The following is a 24,097-nucleotide window of genomic DNA, read 5'->3' on the forward strand; positions in this document are numbered from 1 at the left end:
GTGTGTGTGTGTGTGTGTGTGTGTGTGTGTGTGTGTGTGTGTGTGTGTGTGTGTGTGTGTGTGTGTGTGTGTGTGTGTGTGCAGGGTGCTTGGTGTCTGAATTCACAGCCTCAGTGTGAAACGTACCACGTCGTCCATCACAACAATCTAAGTGTTGAAGTAACAGAGCAGCTGAGGTGTGACTTCAGGTCTAATGGAAATATCAGGTTATTTCTGTTTCCTGCTCACACCAGCTTTTCTTTTTCAAAGTACACAATTATTCTTCATATTAGGATAAAGGGTAAAAGCAAAAGGCTCCTCAGCAAAACTACTCTAATAGAAACGAGGACAAACGACCTTTGAGAGTAAAATGGTGCGAGTGCTTTTGTAAAAGAAGCAGAAAAAGTCACTTTAGTAAAAAGTTGTGTCGCGTGTTTGATGCAAAGTTTATTCTAGAAGTTGCATTATTACCTGCATAATTATGAACTTTTGACCTATCGTATGTTCCTCTTCAGCAGATGCAAATGTTCCAGATGCAAACAGCTGCGGTGTGGTACTTCTCGTTCATACATGAAACAGTGCATGTTCAAATGTTGTATCAGTAAGTTTAAATCACCATAAACCAAAGTTTACCTTTCCTCAGTTTCTGTGCCGTAAACCAGTCTCGTCCATACGAAGCCAAAAGACATCCTGAAGCCTAAATGAATCTTTCCTAGTGAGTCGGTGGAGTCAGAGAGACGGGGCCCAGATGTGTCTTAAAGTGTAAAATGTTTAGTTGAGAGGCCTCCGGGCTTAATGGTGATCATCTCGTTTGTTCATGCTAATCACGGCCGAGCCGCTGCATTAACGTGTTACTAATTTGTTGTTGTAAAACACTCACGCAGTTTACTGGCCTGCGAGGCGGGAAGTATCCGCCGCTGACCTCATTCTGACTTACACCACGAGAGCTTATCGGAGAAAGGAGAGTTTTAAGGAGATCTGAGGGGATTTTGTAGTTTCCGAGACGAGTACAAATTAAGATAAAGCTCATATTTGGGCTGCAGAGGCTGAAGTCACACAGAGTCGGATGCTCGTGTGCAGCCGGCGGATCGGGAATCCTTCTGAGGAAAAGAGCACGTTAACTTTAACTGGCTGAAATCACGGTCTTCCTCTTTGAAGAAGGGTCGTGCATGTGACTGGAGCTCGGCAGCATTCTCTCATACTCACGACTGATGTATTGGCAGCAGGACTGATGAGATCATTGGGTTTTACACTTCCCTGTCGTATCAGCACGTCGAACCGGTTTCTATCTGTCTGTGTTTGAAGTCTCTGTTCGTGCAGAGATGTTGTCCACGTGTGGAATACACAAGAGGCTGATTTGCATTTATATAGTTGCACTTTTTCCCTCCAGGGAGCAGCTGAGTCAGAGTGCATCCATTAAATACTTCCCCCCTCATGCCTTGCTCAAGGGAATAGCAGCTGCCGAGTGAGGACTCTATGCTTCCTGTCGTCAACCTGCGACAGTTGTTTGTTTCTGCTGGGATTCAGAGGCCTGCAGCTTGTGCTCAAACCTGGTGAAAGGAATATATTTATCTGTATTTATTTATTCATAGGTTGATAGATTTAGTTTTTCTCTGCATGAAAATCAGTTTAGTGCTCGGACCTGAAACCACAACATGGACAAGTGTGGGTTCAGTATTTGAGAAACCAGTCGTGGATCTAAATGTCACATCTGAGATCTTCTGTCTCTAATATGTGACGATAAAAACTATTAATATAAAAAGACAGCTACTGTACTTTTCACGTATTAAACTTGTCCAACAAACAACCAGGAATAGATAAAATACACATTTTCAAACACATCCACACACGTGATTTACCTGAGTGTGTGACTGAAATGCTTAGTAATTCATGCAGTGTATGTGCACCTGGTTGTGTGTGTGTGTGTGTGTGTGTGTGTGTGTGTGTGTGTGTGTGTGTATCACTGCTGTATCACTGCCAGGCTGATTCGGCTGTATCCATGGCAACCGTTTGGCATAATAGGAGCAGTCAGTGTGAATTGTCACTGATTAATTCCAAAAATATAGATATCGTCTCCATGTGTTTGGTTTTGGTGACAAAGCCTTTGTGTGTGTGTGTGTGTGATGTGTGTGTGTGTGGTGTGTGTGTGTGTGTGTGTGTGTCTGTGTGTGTGTGTGTGTGTGTGTGTGTGTGTGATGAGTCATGTTAAATATCTGCTTGTTCGACTAACCATCATAATCAAAGTGACGCAAATCTCTGCGTCAGTAATTAGCATAAAATTGGATCTTTGCTCCTGTTAGCAAACATGGCTGAACACATGCAGCTCCTCAATTAGGCCCCGACACACACACACACACACACACACACACACACACACACACACACACACACACACACACACACACACACACACACACCATATATACAATATACTGTATATACACAGGCACCTTCAATACACCATGACTCCACATTCTTCATTGTTCCCCATTGTGTGTGTGTGTGTGTGTGTGTGTGTGTGTGTGTGTGTGTGTGTGTGTGTGTGTGTGTGTGTGTGTGTGTGTGTGTGTGTCTGTGTGTGTGTGTGAGACATGTGAGAAACGATACAGGAAGAGATGAGAGGACGGGAGGGTCTGAGGAATAAGTGAGAGATGAGTAAAAGGAAAAGTGGAAAGACGGAACTCCGTGATTCAGGAAATAAGGAGTGAAATCAGGCGACACACACGGACGGAGAGAGGAAGGAAGAGGGAGAGTGATTTAAAGAACGAGGGAGGAGGAGGATAGACGAGTGAAAGGAGGGAGGGAGGGAGGGAGGGAGAGAGAGGATGAATTGTGGCTCATGTCACTATAAATTACTTCCAGGGTCTAATCACTGCAGACGGCCAGGTCTCACTGTAGAGCTGAGGGGAATAGACACCCTCTTAGTGTGTGTGTGTGTGTGTGTGTGTGTGTGTGTGTGTGTGTGTGTGTGTGTGTGTGTGTGTGTGTGTGTGTGTGTGTGTGTGTGTGTGTGTGTGTGTGTGTGTGTGTGTGTGTGTGTGTGTGTGTGGATTTAGGAGCTCTATTTGTGTGATTGCGTTTGTGTTTGATTCCAGAGACACACTCGTGCTTTAATAAAGTGTCTCTGAGGTTCAGGGTGAAGACGTCTGACGTGAATGATTTATTGTTAAAGATCTTTTAAACCGTCTCATTGTGTTTTCTTGTTTTGACTCAAACTAACACAACTGTGACACAGACCTGTGCAGACAGAGTCACATCCTGAAAACACTTCACCCTGAATGACCAGGTTTTCCACTTCGGGTTTTTGATGCAGCTTTGAAGTCTGTGATCCAGAGTAATTTGACCTTTTTTACCGTATTTAAGTACATTTTTTAAATGATGATATAATTATATGAACTTTATTAATATAGCACCTTTCAAAACAGCCGTTACAAAGTGCTTCACAGGGACAACAAATAAAAACGAGAGTTCAAAAACATCAGAGAGGGAAACTAACAGAATGTCATTTGAAATCAAAGACACAAAACTGTACAATACAAAATCTAAATTCAAAGACAGCAGATAAAATAATAAAACAAAAGAAAGGGAAGAAAGAAACACACAGTACTTCACTTAATCAGATTATTTATCTTAATTATAATTAATTAACATGACAACGTGTTTTCAGAAGCATCATCTCGTTCCCTGTCTGTGTTTTATACCTGCTTCTCCTGCAGAGGGCAGCACTGAGCTATGACGAGAGCTCAGGCTGCAGCAGTCAGGGGCTGCACATGCACGCACACACACACACACACGCCCAGAGACACACACACATGCACACACACACACACCCAGAGACACACACACATGCACACACACACACACACACACACACACACACCAGAGACACACACATGCACACATCCTCTGTGAATCACATGCACGACCATCATCTTGTTTGGGCAGAGCTTCCTTAAAAATCTCAGATATCGTCATCGGCCACAGCACGGACTCACACACACACACACACACACACACACACACACACACACACACACACACACACACACACACACACACACACACACACACACACACACACACACCCTCCTCAGCTTCCTACACAAGGTCATTGTGGAACATGTCCACTCTGTTGTCTCCATATTTCAAAAAGACGTGTCCTACACCTCGTGCACAGTTTAAAGTTAACGAGCACTCGGGGGAAATGTACTTTTTTTGTTGACCAGTAGAAACATTTTTAATTTCCCTCTCTCTCGTCTGAATTGTCAAAGGAGCGATGCCCCGATGCAGTAGTCCCTCAGGGGACAATGTCCAGACTCTAAAGTGTCCACAGCCGGTAGAAGACGGTAAACACCAGGAACCTTTGCCCCCAAACACTGATTGATTCCAAAAAGATTTATAATCAGATGTATTCATACTGATAATGATTCAGTCGCGTCCTGACTTGACCTGCGTCCTCATTGGTCCGTCGGAGCAGTGACTAACCCCCCCCCCCGGCTTCCTGTGTACCTTTTCCTGCCACAACACCTCTGATTCACACTCAGCTAATTGCTCATTTAGCCCACAGGGAGAGTGGGCCGCTCTGTGGGCGCCGTCACGAAAAGTGGTACGACTTTAATTTTTCCGCGGCGTGACTCAGGTTGGGGTTGGCAGCGTGCAAAGGTCGTTCTGGTGTCGCTCATCCTGCCACGAGACCGTTCACGGGACTCAGTGGTGGAACCGGTATGATTTGTTTTTTCGTCAGACATTTTCTCCTGTTGTCACTCGACTATAAGCTCTGCTGCTTTATTACCTTTACAGCAGAGAGACTCAGAGGTCAGTCGTATTATCTCCTGCGACCGTTGCTGAGTAACAACAAAGGTCAGAGCGGATAACGCCGGCGCTCAGGACGCCTGCTTCATTTCGATAACGACACCCAGAAGCATCACAAATGCTCGGTTTGGGTCTCAGTGCCGACGGTAAATCTGGTTTACTGCACAGCCTTTAATGACTGGGAGAAAACACAAGGCCGACACACACACACACGCACACACTCACACACAAAGACACACACACTTTGATTTAGCCAGGCTTTTCGATGTGCTGTGACAGAGTTTAATTTAAGGACGGACATAAACGAGTCTCTGCTGAGCACCGAGCTAATACCTGTCATTCACCAAACACACACACACACACACACACACACACACACACACACACACACACACACACACACACACACACACACCCCACTACATTTCCTCACAAGTGTGTGAAAGATACACAGATGTATTTTTATCACGCGCACAGGAGATCTGTGCCAGTATGTGGGCGCAAAATGTTATAATATGATGGATGGATAACTTGTGTTTACCCATTCATCTTGTGTGTGTGTGTGTGTGTGTGTGTGTGTGTGTGTTTTGTGCGTCCGGTGATAACAGCTTGTCTAAATCTGTGTCGTCCCTTCTAACACTCCGACGCACACAGAGGGGAATGAATTAGTAATAGGCCTCACAGAGAAATAACGGCACACAACACCTCGCTAATGCATCTGTCTTTGGAATATGTGTGTGTGTGTGTGTCGGTGTGTTGTGGGTGTGTTGTGAAACTTTTTGTCTATTTTTATGCATTTGTAGGTGGGTGCATGTGTGTTGTACCAGGGTTCAAGCACCAGTAAATACTGGACCAAACCCAGTCTATAACCTCAGTACATACTGGTAAAACCACCACAGTGCAATATAGACCGTCAACTTTTACTGGCCTGTCTGTGTCGCAGCAGTTGTGTGTATTCCTGAGGACGTGTGTGTGTCTCTCTGTTGTGCGACTGGCTGCAGTAGAAGTATCACCCGGGTGTTTTCTGCGTGTCAGCTGGAATCCTCTCTGATCTCCTCCGTCTCTTCGTCTCTTGGTGAATGAAGGAGGAGGTCAGTGGGTGCGCGCTCCTCGCAGCAGCAGCAGGTTAAAGTTTGTCACCGACAGCAGCAGCAGCAGTGATTCATGCTTCACCCTGTTTGCACACACGGGCGCTGGTGGTGCAGGGCCGCTGCCACATGCAGATACTCTGGAGCTCCAGGAGGTCTTAGAGGAGGAGCAGGGTACCGGGTGCAGGAGAACTGGGTGGAGCAGCAGGAGGCGGGACGTGACGCTCTGCTTTTTCTTTCCAGCACATCCACACCTGAGCTGGTTCCTTTCACCAAAAGCTCTTGAACTGTGTCTTCGTCTTCTTCGTGTCTGGCTCCTTGGTTTCACCGACGAGTTCGAGGCCTCTGATATTTACAGAGATTAATGACTTGTCCTCATTTTAGCTGCAGTCAACATTTATTTTACAATCATTTTAATCTGCGTCTGTTACGCTGCCACAATATTTAGATATATATTCACCGGCTGCATACCCTTTCAGAGGCTTCACTGCTTTTGGCGAAGCAGCAGAAAATTATGTGAGCAATTACTGGAAGTGGGGTGTGTCCCAGCTAATGTGATGTAACGAACACAGAGGGAGTTTGAAAAGCGTCTGTGGACACAAATCGATGACTGTAAATAAAGATGAATGTCGAGGTTTCCGAGTCCTCCCTCGCTACAAGAGTGAAGCCAAAGTATCACGGATACGAACGCTGCCATCTTGTGGTGCTGACGTTGTTTATAGCCAGTAGTGACGGTGTAGCGGAGCCGCAGCATCAAGGTCCAGCCGATAAACACACACACGCAACAAATCCCCTTTTTATAGCAGCAATAAACCCAAACTGATAAGAAACCTGAACTAACACCAGTGGGATGAGGACATTTTATTTCCGTGCAATATGGAGGATGCCTGGGTTTATGACCTATGCTGCAGCCAGCCCCCAGGGGGCGATCCAGATGTTTGGGCCTTTAGGGAACTGTCATGTCGGCCATATAGAATCGATGATACAAACAAGTCAGAGACGGGTTTCGTGCTTCAAACTTAAAATTAATAAACAATAAAACCACATTTTCCTTTAAATTAATTAAACTAAACAAATAAAATCCTGATCATCTACCTTCATGTAGCATTTAGCCGTTTAGTTAACCGCTGTGATTATAAATGTGTGAAACATCCTGTCCCTGGAATCCATTTCTCTACACAGCCGTCTTTTCCCTTCCCTCAACTCTGGAGATGGAGTTTCTTCTCTTCCCTAAATCTGCCCAGTGATGCCCAGAGGCTTGTGTCTCTCCTCCATCCAATCCCTCCATCCTCTTTCCTTTTCCGTGTCACCGTGGTTACATAAGGGAGGAAGGGAAGGAAAACACGGGAGTGACATCTCCTCTGAGGAGGACTGATCCGTGGAGACTGGGTTCGACTCGCCGCTCGGCCGTTAATCAACAATTAACCTCACAGGAAAACGAGATTCCCCTCAAGACTCCGGCTTGACTTGTAGAAACAATCTGTGCCGTCAGAGAGCCGGGGTCAGATCCTCAGATCCAACGCAACCAAATCACAATTTAAAAAACAGCAATAATTACTATGACTTTATCCTTCATCACTTTAATACAGGATCAAACCTGTGCAATGAAGAACCCTGATATCCTCAAAGCAAGATTTAGGTTGTAGTGTTTTCTTGAAATAAATAAAATATTATTCTGAGATGAATCCAGGAAGATATCCCCCACAGCTGTTTGTCATTTTGGACTATTTATATCATAGACCGTCCCTAAAGATGGCTGACGTTTCTCCACTGCCTCCACGCGTACAAATACGAAGCCAAAACGTCTTGGATACAGGCGCCGCCATCTTTAGACTTTGGCATCATTCGGAGCCAGAGCCTCGAGGCAGTGCTCCTGGTTTTTAAAGCCTTCAGTCCTGAGACAATCCTCTAATGTGTTTTATCTGTCACAGCAGGTGGTGGAACAACACAGACACTTCCACAGTCCACAGGCTGGTGGTTTTATGTCTGTTTGACCAATAACGCTGTTTGACAATCCAGCTCTGCGACACTTCCCTGCTGCTTCTAAATCCACTCGAGCGATGCAGCGTTGCTCTGCAGAAGAGTTTGTGTGTCTTGGGCGTGAACCTCAGTCCTCAGAGGCCCCTCGTCTGTGCAGAACCTCGTTAGGAGGCTCGATGACGAATCCTCGCCGTGTCGATGTGCGGCGAGAACAGGGAGAACTCCTCAGTCACAGCGAGTCGCAGGTAGTTAACGCTCCCTCCGTCTCCTTCTTCCTCTCCGTTGTGTATTTACAGTCTTTCCGTGCCACATTGTCAGAAGCTCCTGAGGCTCGTGTGACTGAATGTGAAACTCACACACACACACACACACACACACACACACACACACACACACACACACACACACACACACACACACACACACACACACACACACACACACGCTCCACCCACGCTACATCACATATTTAACTTAAAGTCCCTCATCTTCAAAAAAGCTTCATGTGCTTCCATCTCCCAACCATGTTACAGAATATGGTTCTGATGCAAGTGCTTTCAAAAGGTTGAAAGGATTATACTTTTCTGATTATATAAAAATCGTGGTAGTTCCAACAAGGCAATCCAAGAAGAGAGACAGGTGCTGTTTCAGATGAACCGATGCAGTTATGGTACCAACGAGTTTGATTTAATTAGGTGGGTAATGTTAGGAGACAGTTTCCCCTCATACCTCCTTCCTTCCTCCCTCTCCTGCCCCTGTCTTTCCTCCTTCCTAGGAGACATTTGTTGTAAATGATTCTGACGTGATTTGGTTCTGAAAACCATTAATTTTTGATGTTTTGCATACAGCACATGAACATGAATTCACAACAAGCACATTGCAGTGGGTGTTTTTTGTGTTAAAGTTTGTTTCCCCTGCGTGAAACACTGAAAAGTGGCAGTTTGTCGGGTGGGTGGGTGGGTGGGGGGGATTAGGATCCGCTGCGTGAGCCTCGACTTCAAACTTAAGTTCCTCTAATGGGATATTTAGCTTCCAGCGAGTTCCACAGCACCAAACACACACCCAGCAGCTTTTAGAGAGAGACAATGCACGAGAGGAAGAGAGGAAGACGAAGCTGAGAATGTATTTAAGGCTCCAAATTGAGGAATCAGAAAAACACGACTCCGTGGTGAGAGTGTGCGTCTCTCCTGCAGTACGTTACAAATCAATGCGTGATCGCCTTAGTTCCCGTCAGCGCAGCCGAATGCTAACTGACGTGCACTTCTGTATCGGGGGAAAAGTGGCTCTCTCTGGTGGGACTCGATTGTGTGAAAGCAGCTTAGGAAGCCGGTGGCTGCGAGGGATGAAATTGTGATTCCGTACAGTACGGTGGGTTTTTTATTGTGAGCGGCGACGGCTGCTTCACAGCAAACAAGACGGATTCACGTCGGAACCGAGAGTTCTTTCAAAATTCAAACCACTTTTTCCTTCCATTGCTTCAAAATCAAGAAACGGTTGTTCTGGCGCGTTCCCCCTCGGAGAAACCTCCCACTCACACTTATGAGCCGACATTTTACTGTGTGTTTAGAATCGGAGGTGTGAAGTGGAGGATCTTAAACCAAAGCAGCTTACCGAGGAGTCGTCGCAGCCTCGGCCTCAGAGCGGCGTGGGCACAGGCGTTTTTTTAGAGACAGGGATTTGACATTTCTGTCGCAGGACAATGTGTCTCAACCGAAGGGCAGATCATCCTGATTTCATGTCCTTTGGTCGAGTAACAGTTTTAAATGTCATCGTCTACGGAGGAAAGTTAGATGATGGAACATGCATTGTGTAAGACTGCGGAGGCTTTAAAGGTTTAGAAGTTCTAATGACATCTGGAGGTCAGGGCTCCTTATGTAAGGTTCATTTTACTTCAGTCTCGTATGGATTGAGAAGCTATCGTGTGTGCACGTGCACATTAGTTTCCTGGTTTGGATGCTGACGTGGTTTCCCCGCAAGACTGGAACATTTTGACGTTTCTCCGCCAAGGTTTTCTCCGCCTGTCCGTTAGTTTGTCTGTCGGCAAGATTACGTAAAAAACTACTGAAAGGACTTCGACAAGAACCTCGAAAGAATCTATTCAATGATTGTATTTCGGATCCGGTTGAAGGAGCAGATCCAGGAAATAAGGGATTTGTTGGCAGGTTATCGTTCCACTTCCCTTTTTCTTTCTGTGATGAAGGTGAGACAGACGTGTGTAGGGTTGATTGGCCTCGGGGGGGTCGAGTTCTAATGATCTGCGATCTCTTTAGAAGTTTGCGTTTCTCTTCAAATCTGCTCAGGTGGACGGAGGCCGACGTTTCATCCACATGTGAGATTTCCCGCCTGGAAGCGTGGAATCGTGTCGTCGGCGTTGATTCCAGGCGACGACTCGGTCACGTCGCCGTCGAGTGGCCATTTGCCGTCGCACACGGGGGATGATTTGTTGTGATTGTGTGTTTGTGTCGGAGGTTTGATCCCGACGGGGGGACGACGTCTCCGTCCCTCTGCCTCAGTTCTTCTCACACAAACTCCCCTTATTCCTCCGTTCTCCTCCCTGTGAATGTTATCCCTCTTTCCCTCCTCCTCCAACCTCTGCTCCTCTTCCTCTCCGGAACGCCACATTCCCTCTTCGTCCCCCTCATACCTCCCAGCCCTAATCCCTCCTTCTTCCCCTCTCATCCCCATATCCCCCTCCTAATTAAACTCTCTCTCTGTTTCCCGTCCAGATCTCTCCTCTACCTTTCTCCCTCCTTTCCCGCCCCTCCCTTGATTTCTCCCTAATCCCCTTTTCATTTTTTTTACCCTCTATCCCTCCCTCCTTCCTTCCTCGGTCCTTGTTCTCCCTGACAACACACTGCGTTATGTAATCTACGTCTCTGGGTATTAGTTATGCAAATTCATACATTTTTATTTACGTGTGATTTTCTCTCTTTCTCTCCTCCCTCCATCCCTCCATCCCTCCTTCTGTTCTCTCTTTTCCTTCCCTATCCTCCTTTTCACCTTTCCTTTCCCCTTTCACCTCCCTTCTCTCCTCCATCCACCTTGATCTATTTCTTTCCCTCCCTCTTTCCTTGCCTCTCTTTTCCCTTTTCCTCCCCTCTCAATAATCTTATTTCCCTCCTCATTTCACTTCCTCTCCTCCCTCTCGCTCCCTCCCTCCCTCTCTCCCTCCATCCATCACTTTTTCTCCTCGCTTCTCCCTCCTCCCTCACCTCTCTCCTCTCTCCGCTCCACCTCCCTCCTCCACCAGCCACAAGCGGTCTCGAGGCGGAGGGCGGCAGGCGCGGCGGCAGCAGCAGCAGCCACGGTGATGGCAGCCACAGCGGCGGCGGCGGAGGAGGCAGCAGCAGCAGCAGCAGCGGCGGCGGCGGCGGAGCGGCCCACTTCAAGTCTCCATGGCAACAGAGCGTGAACGTGTTCGGCTCGTGGAGCAGGCCGGACTGTGTCGAGGAGCTGCACCAGCAGGCGCAGCTCAACCTCCAGAGCCTGCTGCAAGGTAAGGATGGATGGAGAGGAGGAGGAGAGCGGGATCAGAGGGATGGATGGATGGGGTGTGTGTGTCTGTGTGTGTGTGTGAGGGAGGGTGTGTGTGTGTGTGTGTGTGTGTGTGTGTGTGTGTGTGTGTGTGTGTGTGTGTGTGTGTGTGTGTGGTGAGAGTGAGTGTGTGTTTCGGGTGGGTGGGAAAGGCGTGGAGAGAGAAACGGGAGAGGGGTGGGAAAATGTTTACATGTGTGTGGTGTTGGACTGCGCTCATATGGGTGTGTGTCGGCTGATGTGTGTGTGATGCAGATATGCTGTGTGTGTGTGTGTGTGTGTGTGTGTTATGTTGCAGATATGCTGTGTGAGAGGGTGTGTAGGTGTGTGTGTGTTAGATTCCCCTTGCTATCTTGTGTTTATATTGTACTGTAGGGTGTGTGTGTGTGTGTGTGTGTTCGCTCACAGGAACACTGCTGACGGTGTGTGTTGGATTCACCTGCAGCGTTTTTATTTAAGATGGTATTTATGGAACATTGTTGATATATGTGATTGTGTGTGTGTGTGTGTGTGTGTGTGTTTGTGTGTGTTTTTACACTCAGTGGTTGTTTTAAGGTGGAACGTTATCACTCTCATTTTAATATTAATCTCTTGTTTACAGAAGATGCAGCTCTCTCTGTAGTAGTATTCAGCCTGTGTGTGTGTGTGTGTGTGTGTGTGTGTGTGTGTGTGTGTGTGTGTGTGTGTGTGTGTGTGTGTGTGTGTGTGTGTGTGTGTGTGTGCAAATTAGCACTCAAGGGTTTCCTTCTCTCTCCCTCTCTCCCTGTGTGACTCATGCTGTCTTACCCTTTGCTCGGCCTTTCCATTAAAACCATCAGAGGGTTTTTCGCTGAATGAACGAGGGAGGCGGCTGAACGGCAGCGTGACGACCTTTAACAAACACCTGAGGCACGAGACGTACGAACAAATTAACGTCTAATTATCTTACAGTGCCTGTGTTGACGTTGTATTGACTTCGGACACGTGTTATATCTTCAAAATTAACGAATAAGGCTTTTTATGTTGTTTTAAAAATGATCAAAACCAACCTGGTGTTTGAACATTTCTCAGTAGATCCACGTCTCTCGCTGTCTTCGACGATCAGCCCCTCACCTGTCTGTTGGTATTGAAGATTTAAATCAATCACATGTGTTTAGTTTCACTAAAATATGTTTTTATTACGTAATAACATTTCTCAAACAGGAGCGAATGAATTGATGGGGACTATTTTCAGCTGTGGAAGAATACAGTGTTGTGTTGACAGCACAAGGACAGTGTGAAAAAGAAGATTACAGCTAGCGACATTTTAATGTGCACTTTGAATTTTTCGGTTTGGTCCATGTACCATTCGCTAACTACAAGAGGAGGCGGGGTTCATGACGTATACTGCAGCCAACCACCAGGGGGCAAGGGAGAGGATTTGGCTTCACTTATGAGGAAGAGTCATGTCGTTCATCTCTAATTATTATGAAACATACTAAATAAATTGCCTTGCAAGTCGTCTATAATGTCTTTAAAGTTGAAAACAATATTGATTTTATTTTGTCCTGCCCTACGAGTCATAGTTTGCAGCAGCAGGATCGTTTAATTACTGGTTTTCTGGGATTCGTTGACTAAAAGAAAAATTCTAAAATATCCTTAAATCCTTCAGCTTTATTCTTTAAATCCTTTAATTCATTTAATCAGCATCACTTGTTTAACGTAAAGCAGCACGTAGTAGATTGTACTGTGCAGCTCCCACATCTCTCTCTGTCTCTTCCCATCTTTTCTCCACCGTAATGTCTTTATATCGTGTGTGTGTGTGTGTGTGTGTGTGTGTGTGTGTGTGTGTGTGTGTGTGTGTGTGTGTGTGTTGTGTTGAGCCTCCCTCTCGCTGAACAGTATGTTTTCAGTTTGCGTAGCAGAGTCGGTCTGTGTTGTGTGGGTCCATCTGTCTGGGTGTGTGTTATATAACAGAGAAGCTGCGCTGCCTCTCTCTGTCCATCCTCACCACCACCACCAGCACCACCACCACCACCAGCACCATCTCCCACTGGCCTCAGCTCGGTTAAATATTCATACTCTTCTTTCCCGCTCCTCAACACTCTGCCCTCCATATTTATGAAGCTGGCTGTCGTTCGCCCGGTGTGAGACGGCTCCTCGGCGTTCTCTCTCTCCCTGCGGCAGCCGGATTTATTCCACTGATTTGTTTCACTGTTGCTGCTAAGTGGGCAACAGTGAAAAATCCGGCCATTGTTCCTCTCCCATCATCAACAGCGCTCCATTGAGATGAGTAGCATGCTGGGATTTCATGTGATGGTGAATCTTTTGTGTCTCCTTCGCCGGCCCCCCCCGATTGGATTCCTCGTGTGTGCAAATGTACTTTTGTATGAGGAAATTTGATCAGATTTCAGTTCCAATTTATATTAGTGAGCGATTCTTTTTAGGTCCGCCCCCCCCCTCCTCTGGGTTTGACGCTTTAATATTCAACAAGTCTTCCAGCTCTACTTCTGATTGCAGTGGTCAAAAATCAATCAATGTCCCTTGTATTAACATGGAGTAGGCAGGGTTTATGATCTATTGCAGCCAGCCACCAGGGGCGATCATTGGCTTCACATTTGGGGAGCTGTCATGTCGTCTATTTTTACATATAGACTGTGAACGTGAATATTAGCTTTGATTAGTTCACATTCTGCCAGCATGTAGTACTAAAATGCTAGTTACCACTATAAGTACGTTATTCGTATACTTCCTTTTATTCAGCTTGCAGAATATGTTTTAAAGATTTATTTCAGTTTTTGCAACCAGCGTAACAACGGGGGTCTCGCTTCCTCTGAGCAAACTGTGATATTAAGTGAATTCAGTTGGTTAAAGGGACTAAGTTAATTTCACTGGACAAATAAATCCCAGGAAAAAACATTTAGCTGCTGCCTCGGGCTCAGCACCTTGTGTGTACCGGGCTCAGCACCTTGTGTGTACCGGGCTCAGCACCTTGTGTGTACCGGGCTCAGCACCTTGTGTGTACCGGGCTCAGCACCTTGTGTGTACCGGGCTCAGCACCTTGTGTGTACCGGGCTCAGCACCTTGTGTGTACCGGGCTCAGCACCTTGTGTGTACCGGGCTCAGCACCTTGTGTGTACCGGGCTCAGCGACGTCGTCCACAGCGAGAAACAAACTACACACGTGTTTACTCTCAATTAAAAGAAAACAAAATTCATATCGTGCGTCTCCATCAACAGACTTTAATAAAACACAGGCTCAGTGTTTCCATGACGTGTTTCTGTTGCTGCTTTTAAGAGAATTATCCAATATTATCCTTTATATGTTGTATTTTCAGGAAGATTTCATTATTCTCCTCTGCTCTCAACATTTTTCCTTCACATGACCGGTGTGTAGTTTGTGTTGAAGTGTAGTTTGTGTTATCTGTTGTTACACAGTCCGACCGGTTGTTGTAACTCTGCCACAATCCCATTGACAACGCTCAGATATTCCCACTCTGCCGCCTCCTCCTCCTCTTCACGCCTGCACTTTGTTCAGATCCGCACACGTTTACTACACTTTGATTCGTGTTATCTGAATCGCACAGAGGAAGTATTCTACAGAAACGAAGCCACTTGCGATTCTGCCGTTTCAAGCACCGTCCATTAGTTTGGAGTGTTTTCCTCTCCCGTAAACACAACGCTGATTAAACGTCCCATTAACGTGGGCCTTGCAGTCGCAGGCGCTTTGTGCCCGAGCGGATGTGAAGCTCCCCTGGCAGCTGCCGTTGGCTCGCTTCCCCCCGAGTAAGACGCCTTTACTTTGGATTCGTGTTTGATTTGGCAGCGGAAAGATTTGATCTGCAACGACTGCGCGTGTCAGCCCGGTTAAAAACACTGTCGTCGAGCTACGCGCCGCTTTAAATTCATGATTTAATGCGACGTCAGCTGCTTTCAGACGTGCACTGAACTCCCCGGAATAAATATGTTGAGTCCTGCCTCCGCCCGCTGCTCCAGCCCCTCACCTGAACACTGCGGAGAACCTCCCGCCGCGTTGTGCGTGTGTGAAAGATCCAGACCCGAATCTCCAGAGATCCAGGACATGTCTGAAAACGTCTCTAGATGTCAGTCCCCTGAATATGTCCCTCCGGGGTCCAGACAGACACTGGTGGTGGTGGTGGACTGGATCTGGAGAACATTGCGGATCTGAATTAGAGGAGCAGACACTGGAGATGGGAGGAGATCAGGGAGGAGGAGGAGGAGGAGGAGGTTGTGTAAAGTCGTTTTAAAGTTTGCCTGCAACGACATGATTGGCTGATTTAGATAGAGGCGACATCTGATTGGATTAGCGGTCATCTGATCAGGAGACGCCGGGAGAGTGAGAGAGTCTGTGATTGAACGAGACAGAAGGAAAATGTTCCTTTGTGGAAATAAAGTAAAACGTGTGGAAAAGTACGTGGTGTCCATATATGGAACAATGAAATTAGGACAGACGGTCGTAACGTGAGTTTTTATAATCGTAGTTTCGGCCTCAGCACAGAAACTTAAGACACTTTATTCAGACTGAAATACATTTTGAATAGATGTCTTCACCTGGTCCTTTACAGTTGTATTAGAGTAATCTATTACCTCCTCTCCTCTTTCTGCTGACCACCACGCTTCTCTCTATCTTCCATCATCTCATCTCACAAAGCAGCGTCCTCCTCGCTGCTTGAAGTGTCACCACGGCAACCTCTCGCTAAATAAACCGGCCAAACTTTAAAATGTCACCGTCTCTCCCTTTAGTTGTGACAGCGAAGGTGTGAGTCAATGCAAACGGTTCGATAACGTTCCCCCCCCGTCCGCGCTAACCTGAGCAGAAAATGTCACGGTGACTCTCAGTGTGTCAGCGAGCGTCCGAGTCGATGCCCGAGGCCTCGATAAGCTCCTGGCTGCGGTCGGTGTTCGTCCCTGAGCAGGAGCAGCATCGAGCGAGTGGAAGGAGCTGAGGAGACGCGACGCAGACGGAGGGAAACTCCATTCAACTCTGATGAATTCATCTCTGTTTATTAATTGACGTTATTTAGAGATATTGAACCTTTTCCTGCAGCTTCAGACAGAACTGATGCAACTGGTTAAATACTGAACTTTCCTTTCTTAAGTTTTGCCAAGTGACTCTACAGGAAATATACTGTAGTTGCCTCTTACAGTTAATTTGTGCAAATGGTTTCTTGATTTAATTGAAGCAGTTGTTTTCTGAGTGACCTTTTATATCCTCGTTGTCTTTTTTTGACTTCTTACTCCTCGGGAACAGCGTGTTTATCTTTTTTTTTAAAGTTCTCGCTCTGTGGAGCTTCTCGTTGGAGCGACGTCACTGGGAAGCTCGACGCTCCTGCTTCGTTCCCGAGGCGTCTTTTCTCTGAAGTTTCTCAAATACAGGCTGAAGGGTGAAATGAAATGATTCAGTGGCCTTTGTGTTTGAGCCCAAAACGCTAAAAAGCCCCAAATGAACCTGATGAAACAAAAAAAACACACGACAAAAAGGATTTTCCTCCCTAGAAATCGTCTTCGTTGAATATTCCTTGTGTTGCTGACAGGAATTACAGCTCAAATCTGTGTCCGTACAGAAAGCGTCTGATAATTGGATCGGGACGCGTCTCGTGGTTTTCTCATGATCAACATGAACCAGGCCGCAAACCGCCGAGTCTGCCCTTCTAGGTCACGACCGGCAAACACCAGCCCCTGTAATGGATTGATCAGCCGTGCATGTGAAATCACAAGGACGGAGACATGACATGAATACTGGTGCATGCAAAACACACGCACGCACGTCCAAATGGCGGCGTGCACGTAGCGAGCACACACACACAAACAAACACTGGTATTGTTCATTTCTGCACCCCCCCGAGCCCCTGGTCGTATTCCTGGTAGGGGGGAAAAGAAAGGGTGACCCAAATTTGACACAACCGGGGCACATATTGTCAAGGATGGTCGGGTTGATGCTGTGAATGGACGCACTGTACGCACACAAACACACACAAACACACACACAAACACACACACAAAGATGCTGATTTGTGCACGTAGGAAACCACACAAACACACATGTTGGTAGAAGTTAGCTGGTTTCAGGAAATGTCCGCATGTGAGCAGATTCTGGACGGAGATAGAGGAACGTGCACTTTTGTCCGCAAAGCACATGCACACAAACACCTGAATGAGTGAGACACACACACACACACACACACACACACACACACACACACACACACACACACACACACACACACACACACACACACACACACACACACTCACGCACGCACACATAAGCGCACACAATACACAGGTTAGTGATGCATGAGTGCTTGGCCTGCTTGTCTGGACAGAGAAAAGGGGAGTATCCTCCACTGCTCTGTGTGTGTGTGTCCATTTGTGCGTGTGTGTGTGTCCGTGTGCATGTGTGTGTGTGTGTGTGTGTGCGTGCATTAGTGGGAGTGATCGGCATACCTTTACACCACTGAATAGCATCCCTCCCCCCTCAGCACAGTCCCCCTGCAGTCAGTGGAGCTCTTATCTGAAGCGTGGATCTGTTTACCTCTCGCTCGGCTGTAGAGCCGGACTCTCTGTCGGGTCAGTGCACGGAACACACCGGCTGTTTCCACACTTTTAACTTTGAGTGTTTTTAAATTGCCAGTGAGGTGTCGCCGCACTGAAGGGAAGTGTCCCAGAACCCCTTATGTAAGTAGAACTTGGAGTTGTACTCTGTAGAAATACTTCACTACACGTCCTGCATGCAGAAGTGTACTAAAGTAAAGTACTGTCATTGACAAGCATTTTATATTTTAAAAAATTTTGGTGGTGGTTTTACTCTGTTGCAGTTTCTCTTATTTTAAAATATCATATCACATAACTTGTATCTACAACAAAGTAAAAGTTAAGATTGTGATTTGTCTGTGAAAGGCTCATATCGGCCAACTTTTATCAGCCAAACGATAAATCGCTGGAGCCGGACTTTATCTTTTCAGGACACGGTCACACTCAAACGTAGCAGTGGCTTTGTCCCCTGGCGCTGGGGGACACATATGCCAAGTGCCAGGCTAGCATTCCCCCCCCCCTGTTTCTAGTCATTATGCTAAGCTAAGCTAATGCACAAACAACACAGAGTTGTCTTTGCCTCAGAGTCGGGCCCAAAAAGCCATTTTTACAAAACATTGAACCACTGAGCAGAAGATGCAGCAGGAGGAAAGACACTAAAATTAGTTTTTCTTCTTGATAAAAGTCTCATTTCTGATCTCTGAAGCTTTTAATGAACTTTTACAGTACAGCACTTTTCTTTGAGGCGACCAGCCCGTTATTTTCTGCTGCAGGATCAAGTTAAAACGATTTGGACGTGAGATTAATCAGAAACATGTTGGGTCCTATTTTTATCTCCCCGTCCTCTCAGTCCAGACTCTGCCAGTATCTCCTCCATCAGTTCTCTTCCTGCAGACTGGTTGTTCTCTGAGTTCCCTTCGTCCACCTCCTCCTCTCACTTTGTCTCCGTCGGTCTCGTCTTCACCTCCTTCTCTGACCTTTTGTCTTCTTCTCCTCCGAAACATCTTCATTCGCTGCCTTTTCCTTTTGACGTACACATCTTCCTCTGGCTTTTCCCCGATCACTTCATTTCACATCCTTCTGCCCTTTCTCTCCTCATCTTGTGCAGTTTTTACCTTCTACCTCTTCTCTCTCGTCTTCAAGTCTCCTTTTCATCCTCCGTCTCCTTGTTTCCTTGTTTGAAAAGTTTCTGCATCTTCTCCATCGTCCTTTTCTTCCTCTGCATCACACTCATCATCATCTCCTCTCCTCCTCCTCCTCCTCTCACTCTCCTCCTTCTGCTCCTCCTCCATCACACTGTTAACCCCCCGTGTCGTCTTCTCACTCTCTGCTGACGCCTCACTTCTTCAGGACGCTGCAGCCTGGATGAGACGAGTTTTGGCTCCTGCTCTCTGTTTACTATCCGGCTGATCCTGCTGTTTCTCGCCGCGCTGCAGTCAGGCCGTTTTTTAATCACTTATTTTTAACTCTGCGAAATAGACAGTTCTCTATCACGGGCACCTGGTGAGTAGTTAGCGGCGATGAATACAAATAGCCGGGGACGAGTCGTCTTAAACACACATTAAAGGGAGCACTTACAAAGTCAAACATCTAATAGTCTATCAAGGAATTGACAATATGCAGCCTCTTAGCTCAGAGTTGAGTTTACGAAAACCCACTTTTCAGAGATTTGCCAACATATTTGTGAATCACAGGATTTTTCAGCAGCTCTGATCTGAAACTCTGAAAGTCGTGGATCCTGGAGGCAGAGGGATTTGTTCCTCTGCTGCAGTATTTATCCTCGGGTTTACAAACCCCTGTCTAGCTTTAGGTTGTGGATGTTGCATTTAGAACGAGTGAGATCCTGTAGATGTTTTCCTCCTTCGTGCGTTTTCACTTCATGTCTGAGGGAGGACGTCGACTGCAATGATCTGAAATGTCATTAAAACCTGCACAAAGTCTGTGGGTGGGCGACTGGACTGCAGAGCCTCTTATACAAACACATCATTATCTGTTTTGGGGGTATTTTGTGGTGTTTTGCTGCTGTATATTAATTTCTCTCCGTGACTTTATATTCAACATTGAAAAACACTCCCACGTTGCTGCATTCAGTTCCATCTGACACCTGCCAAACTCCCCGTGAACCTCCGACGGGTTTGAATGTGTTTACCGGGTTTGAAGGCTGCTGCAGCATCACTGAGCCGAGGAGCAGATGCTACCACCTTGTAAATTCCACTTTTCGACCATATTAAGACTTCACAAATGCCAGCAGTCATTAAAATGAAATGAATGCAGCATCTGAACCAACCAGACTGACGACAAATGTAAAACTCACATTCTTAAGCCAGTTTTTCTTCCACAATCCAACAGGAGCGGATTCATTTTGTTCAAAACAAGATTGTTCGTCCTTGCAGCCACTTGAGGGAAACATAACGAGCTGCATTTTATTATTTTATTTCGTAGTTATATAAAATATTTTATCGCACCACTCTCCTGTTTGACCTATTTCTCGTGGTGAACTTTGCAACACTAGGACAGTCATTTTTATCTGTCTATCGATTTGTGCTAAAATCCCAAATGTAGCCTCTGTGTTTATCACCATATTTCCATTATGTCTGGATCTATCTATACATATATCCATCTATCTATATGTTAGAGGTAACCATGAACCCCTCTTTGGTGGGTGGGGTTGTTGTGGTTACCCACCCCCTTGTGTCGCTAGGCAACCGGGCACCACCAAGAAAGAATTCATATTATCCTGGAGAGCAAGTTCAACCCAAAACTTTATACCTCACTGATGCTGCTGCTCCACTAAAGGATTTCTGTGTGTGTGTGTGTGTGTGTGTGTGTGTGTGTGTGTGTGTGTGTGTGTGTGTGTGTGTGTGTGTGTGTGTGTGTGTAGAGGGCTTTAGGGATGAGTGGGGAGTGGGTAGGGAGTCGGTTTTGGGGTAAAGGATTGGCTGAGGGGGGAGTGGAGGGAGTGTGGTTTGTGCGTGTGTACGTGCGTGTGTGAGTGTGTGTGTATTTGTGTGTGTGTGTATTTGTGTGTGTGTGCGTGCGTGCGTGCAGCAGGAGAATGAAGAGGAGGTGGGGGTTAGGAATCTGTTTACAATGGCCTGAGGGGGAGTCGTCTAAGCTTCCAGAGAGGGAGAAAAATGCAGATATCAAGAGGAGGAGTGAGAGGAAAACTTCAGGATGAGGAGAGAACGAGGGGAATAGACGGAGGAAGAGTCGAAGGAAAGGAATGAATGAAAGTAGAGAAAACGCCGGAGCTCACGAGAGGATTAGAACCAAACTTTCAGAGTCCTTTGAGGCTGCAGAGCAGGAGCACCCGGAGTCACCGGGGGGAAACTGCTGGCTGATGCAAAGCAGCAGTCGGACTAGATCTCCATTACACAACTAAGATATCTGATGTGTGAGTTGGAGTTGTGTGTGTGTGTGTGTGTGTGTGTGTGTGTGTGTGTGTGTGTGTGTGTGTAAGGACACTTTAATCCTATGTGCATGTGTGCATTTGCGTGCACTGTCGAATTCTGTGCTGCAGAAACTTGACACTAACCAAAGTCTCCTTCTGTTTTTCTTTTTCCTCTGTGGCTGTGTGTGTGTGTGTGTGTGTGTGTGTGTGTGCACATGATGTATGCTTTGGACATGGTTGTGTGTGTGTGTGTGTGTGTGTGTTCATGCAGACTTTGAGGAGCAGTTGTACGACACCAAGCTGACCGGTCAGACGTTCCGGCATCCGTCCTCGCAGAGCTCTGACGACACGTCCACCTCGCTCAGCCGATCGCCCGTCTCCCTCAACAACAAGAGACCCGACTTCATCTTCCTGGTAAACACACACACACACACACACACACACACACACACACACACACACACACACACACACACACACACACACACACACACACTCAAGTGTGCACGTCACATTTGATCACAAGGCTCCCTCACACCAAACGTCTTCTCTCTGGTAAACAGACAGATTTGGGTTTCTTATTTTAAGCCACACTTCTGTTACATATACACAAAATCATTTCCACCTCTCTTATTTCATCATAAACATCCAGGCACAGCGTCCACTTCCCCTTGTTCTCAACCTTCCACTTTTACACTAAATCAACCTTCAAGGTCAAAGTGAGATTTATTTCAGCTTTTGTTTAATTTTGGCTTCAGAGCTGAAATCAGAACATTCATATGAACGTGGGGGGGAAAAGCTCATATTCAAACTACGGCCGAGAAGAAGATCAGAGCATCTGAAGTAGTTTCCCTCCTCCAATGGACACGTACCCTGAAATGAGACATCTGGTCTTTCTGTCTCTACATCAGCTTGTCCCCGTTACAACCGTCGCAACAAAGCTACAGACAAAAACGTTGGTCTTTGAAAAAGTCCCATTTGCTAACATGGAGGAGGCAGGATTTCCTAGCTATGCGGCAGCCAGCCACCAGGGGGTGATCAAGATGCTTTTGCTTCGCTTTTGGGGAACTGTCAGTTATTTGATGCTACGAAACATCATGATTGACAGCTGGTTGATTGCATATGTCGAGGGGGCGTCCACACCACGATCACCGCTGCTATCGACTGTATTCAAAGATGGACGCCACCTGGTGGCTGGCTGCCGTATCATATCGTGTTTTGGCTTCATGTCCGGATCGTGGCAGGAAGTCGTCCATCTTTATTTACAGTCCATGATTCAGACAAAATGAGTTCTAACTCGATTTTGGGAAAACGTGAGAACCTTTGTTAAAACGTCGCGTTCTCACGTTTCAGCCTTTATTCTCTGACACAAAGCAGAGACATGACTCTTCCCCCAAACGACTGTTTAACTGTCACTAACACTCTTGTCAGCTTTATTTTTTCTGTTGTGACAAAAACGCCTCATTGCTTTTGTTATCATCCCAAAACCGGAGCTGAGTAATCCACCAACCACTGCACAGCGTGTCCCGCCCCCGACGCTGTCACAATCATTCATCGTCCTCCTCACACTCTCTCGGCAGGTTTTCCGTAAACACGAGCCAGATTATTGAGTTCCTTCCAGATGGAAATATAATTAACACTTGATTAAGAAAAATCTAAAATAGCAAATGAAGTCGGTGCTACTTGTTCCCCGGCTGCTTCTCGCACAGACAGGATGTAAACATGCTCATTTCAGCATCTTTGTTTTCACTCTTTCCCTCGGCTGCTAATCGTCTTCAGGCCGTTTCCCTGAACTGTGTCATTATGGCGACGGGATGGAACCCCCGCAGGGAATTTACTGCAGGACGGCTGCACATTTCCTGCATATTGACACACCATCGCTTCGGCAAACTGCTTAACACCCCCGATAAGTTAGTGCCTCTCTCTCTCTCTCTCTCTCTCTCTCTCTCTCTCTCTCTCTCTCTCTCTCTCTCTCTCTCTCTCTCCCTCTCTCTCTCTCTCTCTCTGTTTGGGATGATCACAGTTAGATTTTGACTTTCTACTGTACACATGGATTTCATCTGCATTTACGTTCACTCAACGCCTTTCCAGACACGGAGAGGACAGAATGCAGTGCTCCTTGCATTGCAGCGGTTTCGGTGCCTTGCTTAACGGCAATTTGGCAGTTGATAGGCCTATATTTGGATTTGATTTGCTCAAGGACACATTAGAAACACACATATAATTGGGTAATCAAACTAACAACCTTTTGGTCTCTCTGGACATCATGCAGTCTGAAGTCTAACACAACCGTTGTCTCTTCTTCTTCTTCCAGCCGGCGTCCAAACAGCTTTACGAAGATGAAACCTCCTCCTCTGTGTTCGGACTGAGGTCAGCGACCGACCCGTCCCCCTCCCCGACCCCGTCCCCCTGCGGCTCAGATCGCCCTCCTCTGGGCTGGAGTAGTAACAACAGTAGCAGCAGCACCGCCACGTCGGCGAACACCGGGCCGCCCATCGCAGAGAAACCCCGCTGGCACCTGGGGAGACGCGCGCCGGCACACTTCTTACCACACGACATCACAGGTATGATAAACCAAGACCAGTAACGGCCACATTCATACGATGATAATGCAAAAGTTCCCATTTGAGGTGACGGAGATATTTTCCAAGAGTTTTCGTTTGTTTGTGTGTTTTGTTCTTTATGTAAAGACGACTGTCGGGCACATTCCAGTTGTTTAACAATCATCTGAACTCACTGAGCCTCCAGGATGTTTTCTTGGAGTAATTGAAGTTTAACTGTTGTGGAAACTCTGGAGCAAA

At 46.6% G+C, this 24,097-nt stretch overlaps 1 protein-coding gene across 1 annotated transcript in view; it reads left to right on the forward strand.

The window, feature by feature from the left end:
- nhsl2 (NHS-like 2) overlaps positions 1-24,097 on the forward strand; it is a 74,445-nt gene that overhangs the window by 36,787 nt on the left and 13,561 nt on the right. The window contains exons 2-4 of the mRNA XM_035149014.2: positions 11,110-11,355; positions 21,568-21,710; positions 23,611-23,860. Of these exons, the coding sequence (XP_035004905.2) occupies positions 11,110-11,355; positions 21,568-21,710; positions 23,611-23,860 (639 nt within the window). The remainder of the gene's footprint in view (positions 1-11,109; positions 11,356-21,567; positions 21,711-23,610; positions 23,861-24,097) is intronic.

This window comes from Hippoglossus stenolepis, chromosome 23, assembly GCF_022539355.2.
Source record: "Hippoglossus stenolepis isolate QCI-W04-F060 chromosome 23, HSTE1.2, whole genome shotgun sequence".
Taxonomy (NCBI): Eukaryota; Metazoa; Chordata; class Actinopteri; order Pleuronectiformes; family Pleuronectidae; genus Hippoglossus; species Hippoglossus stenolepis.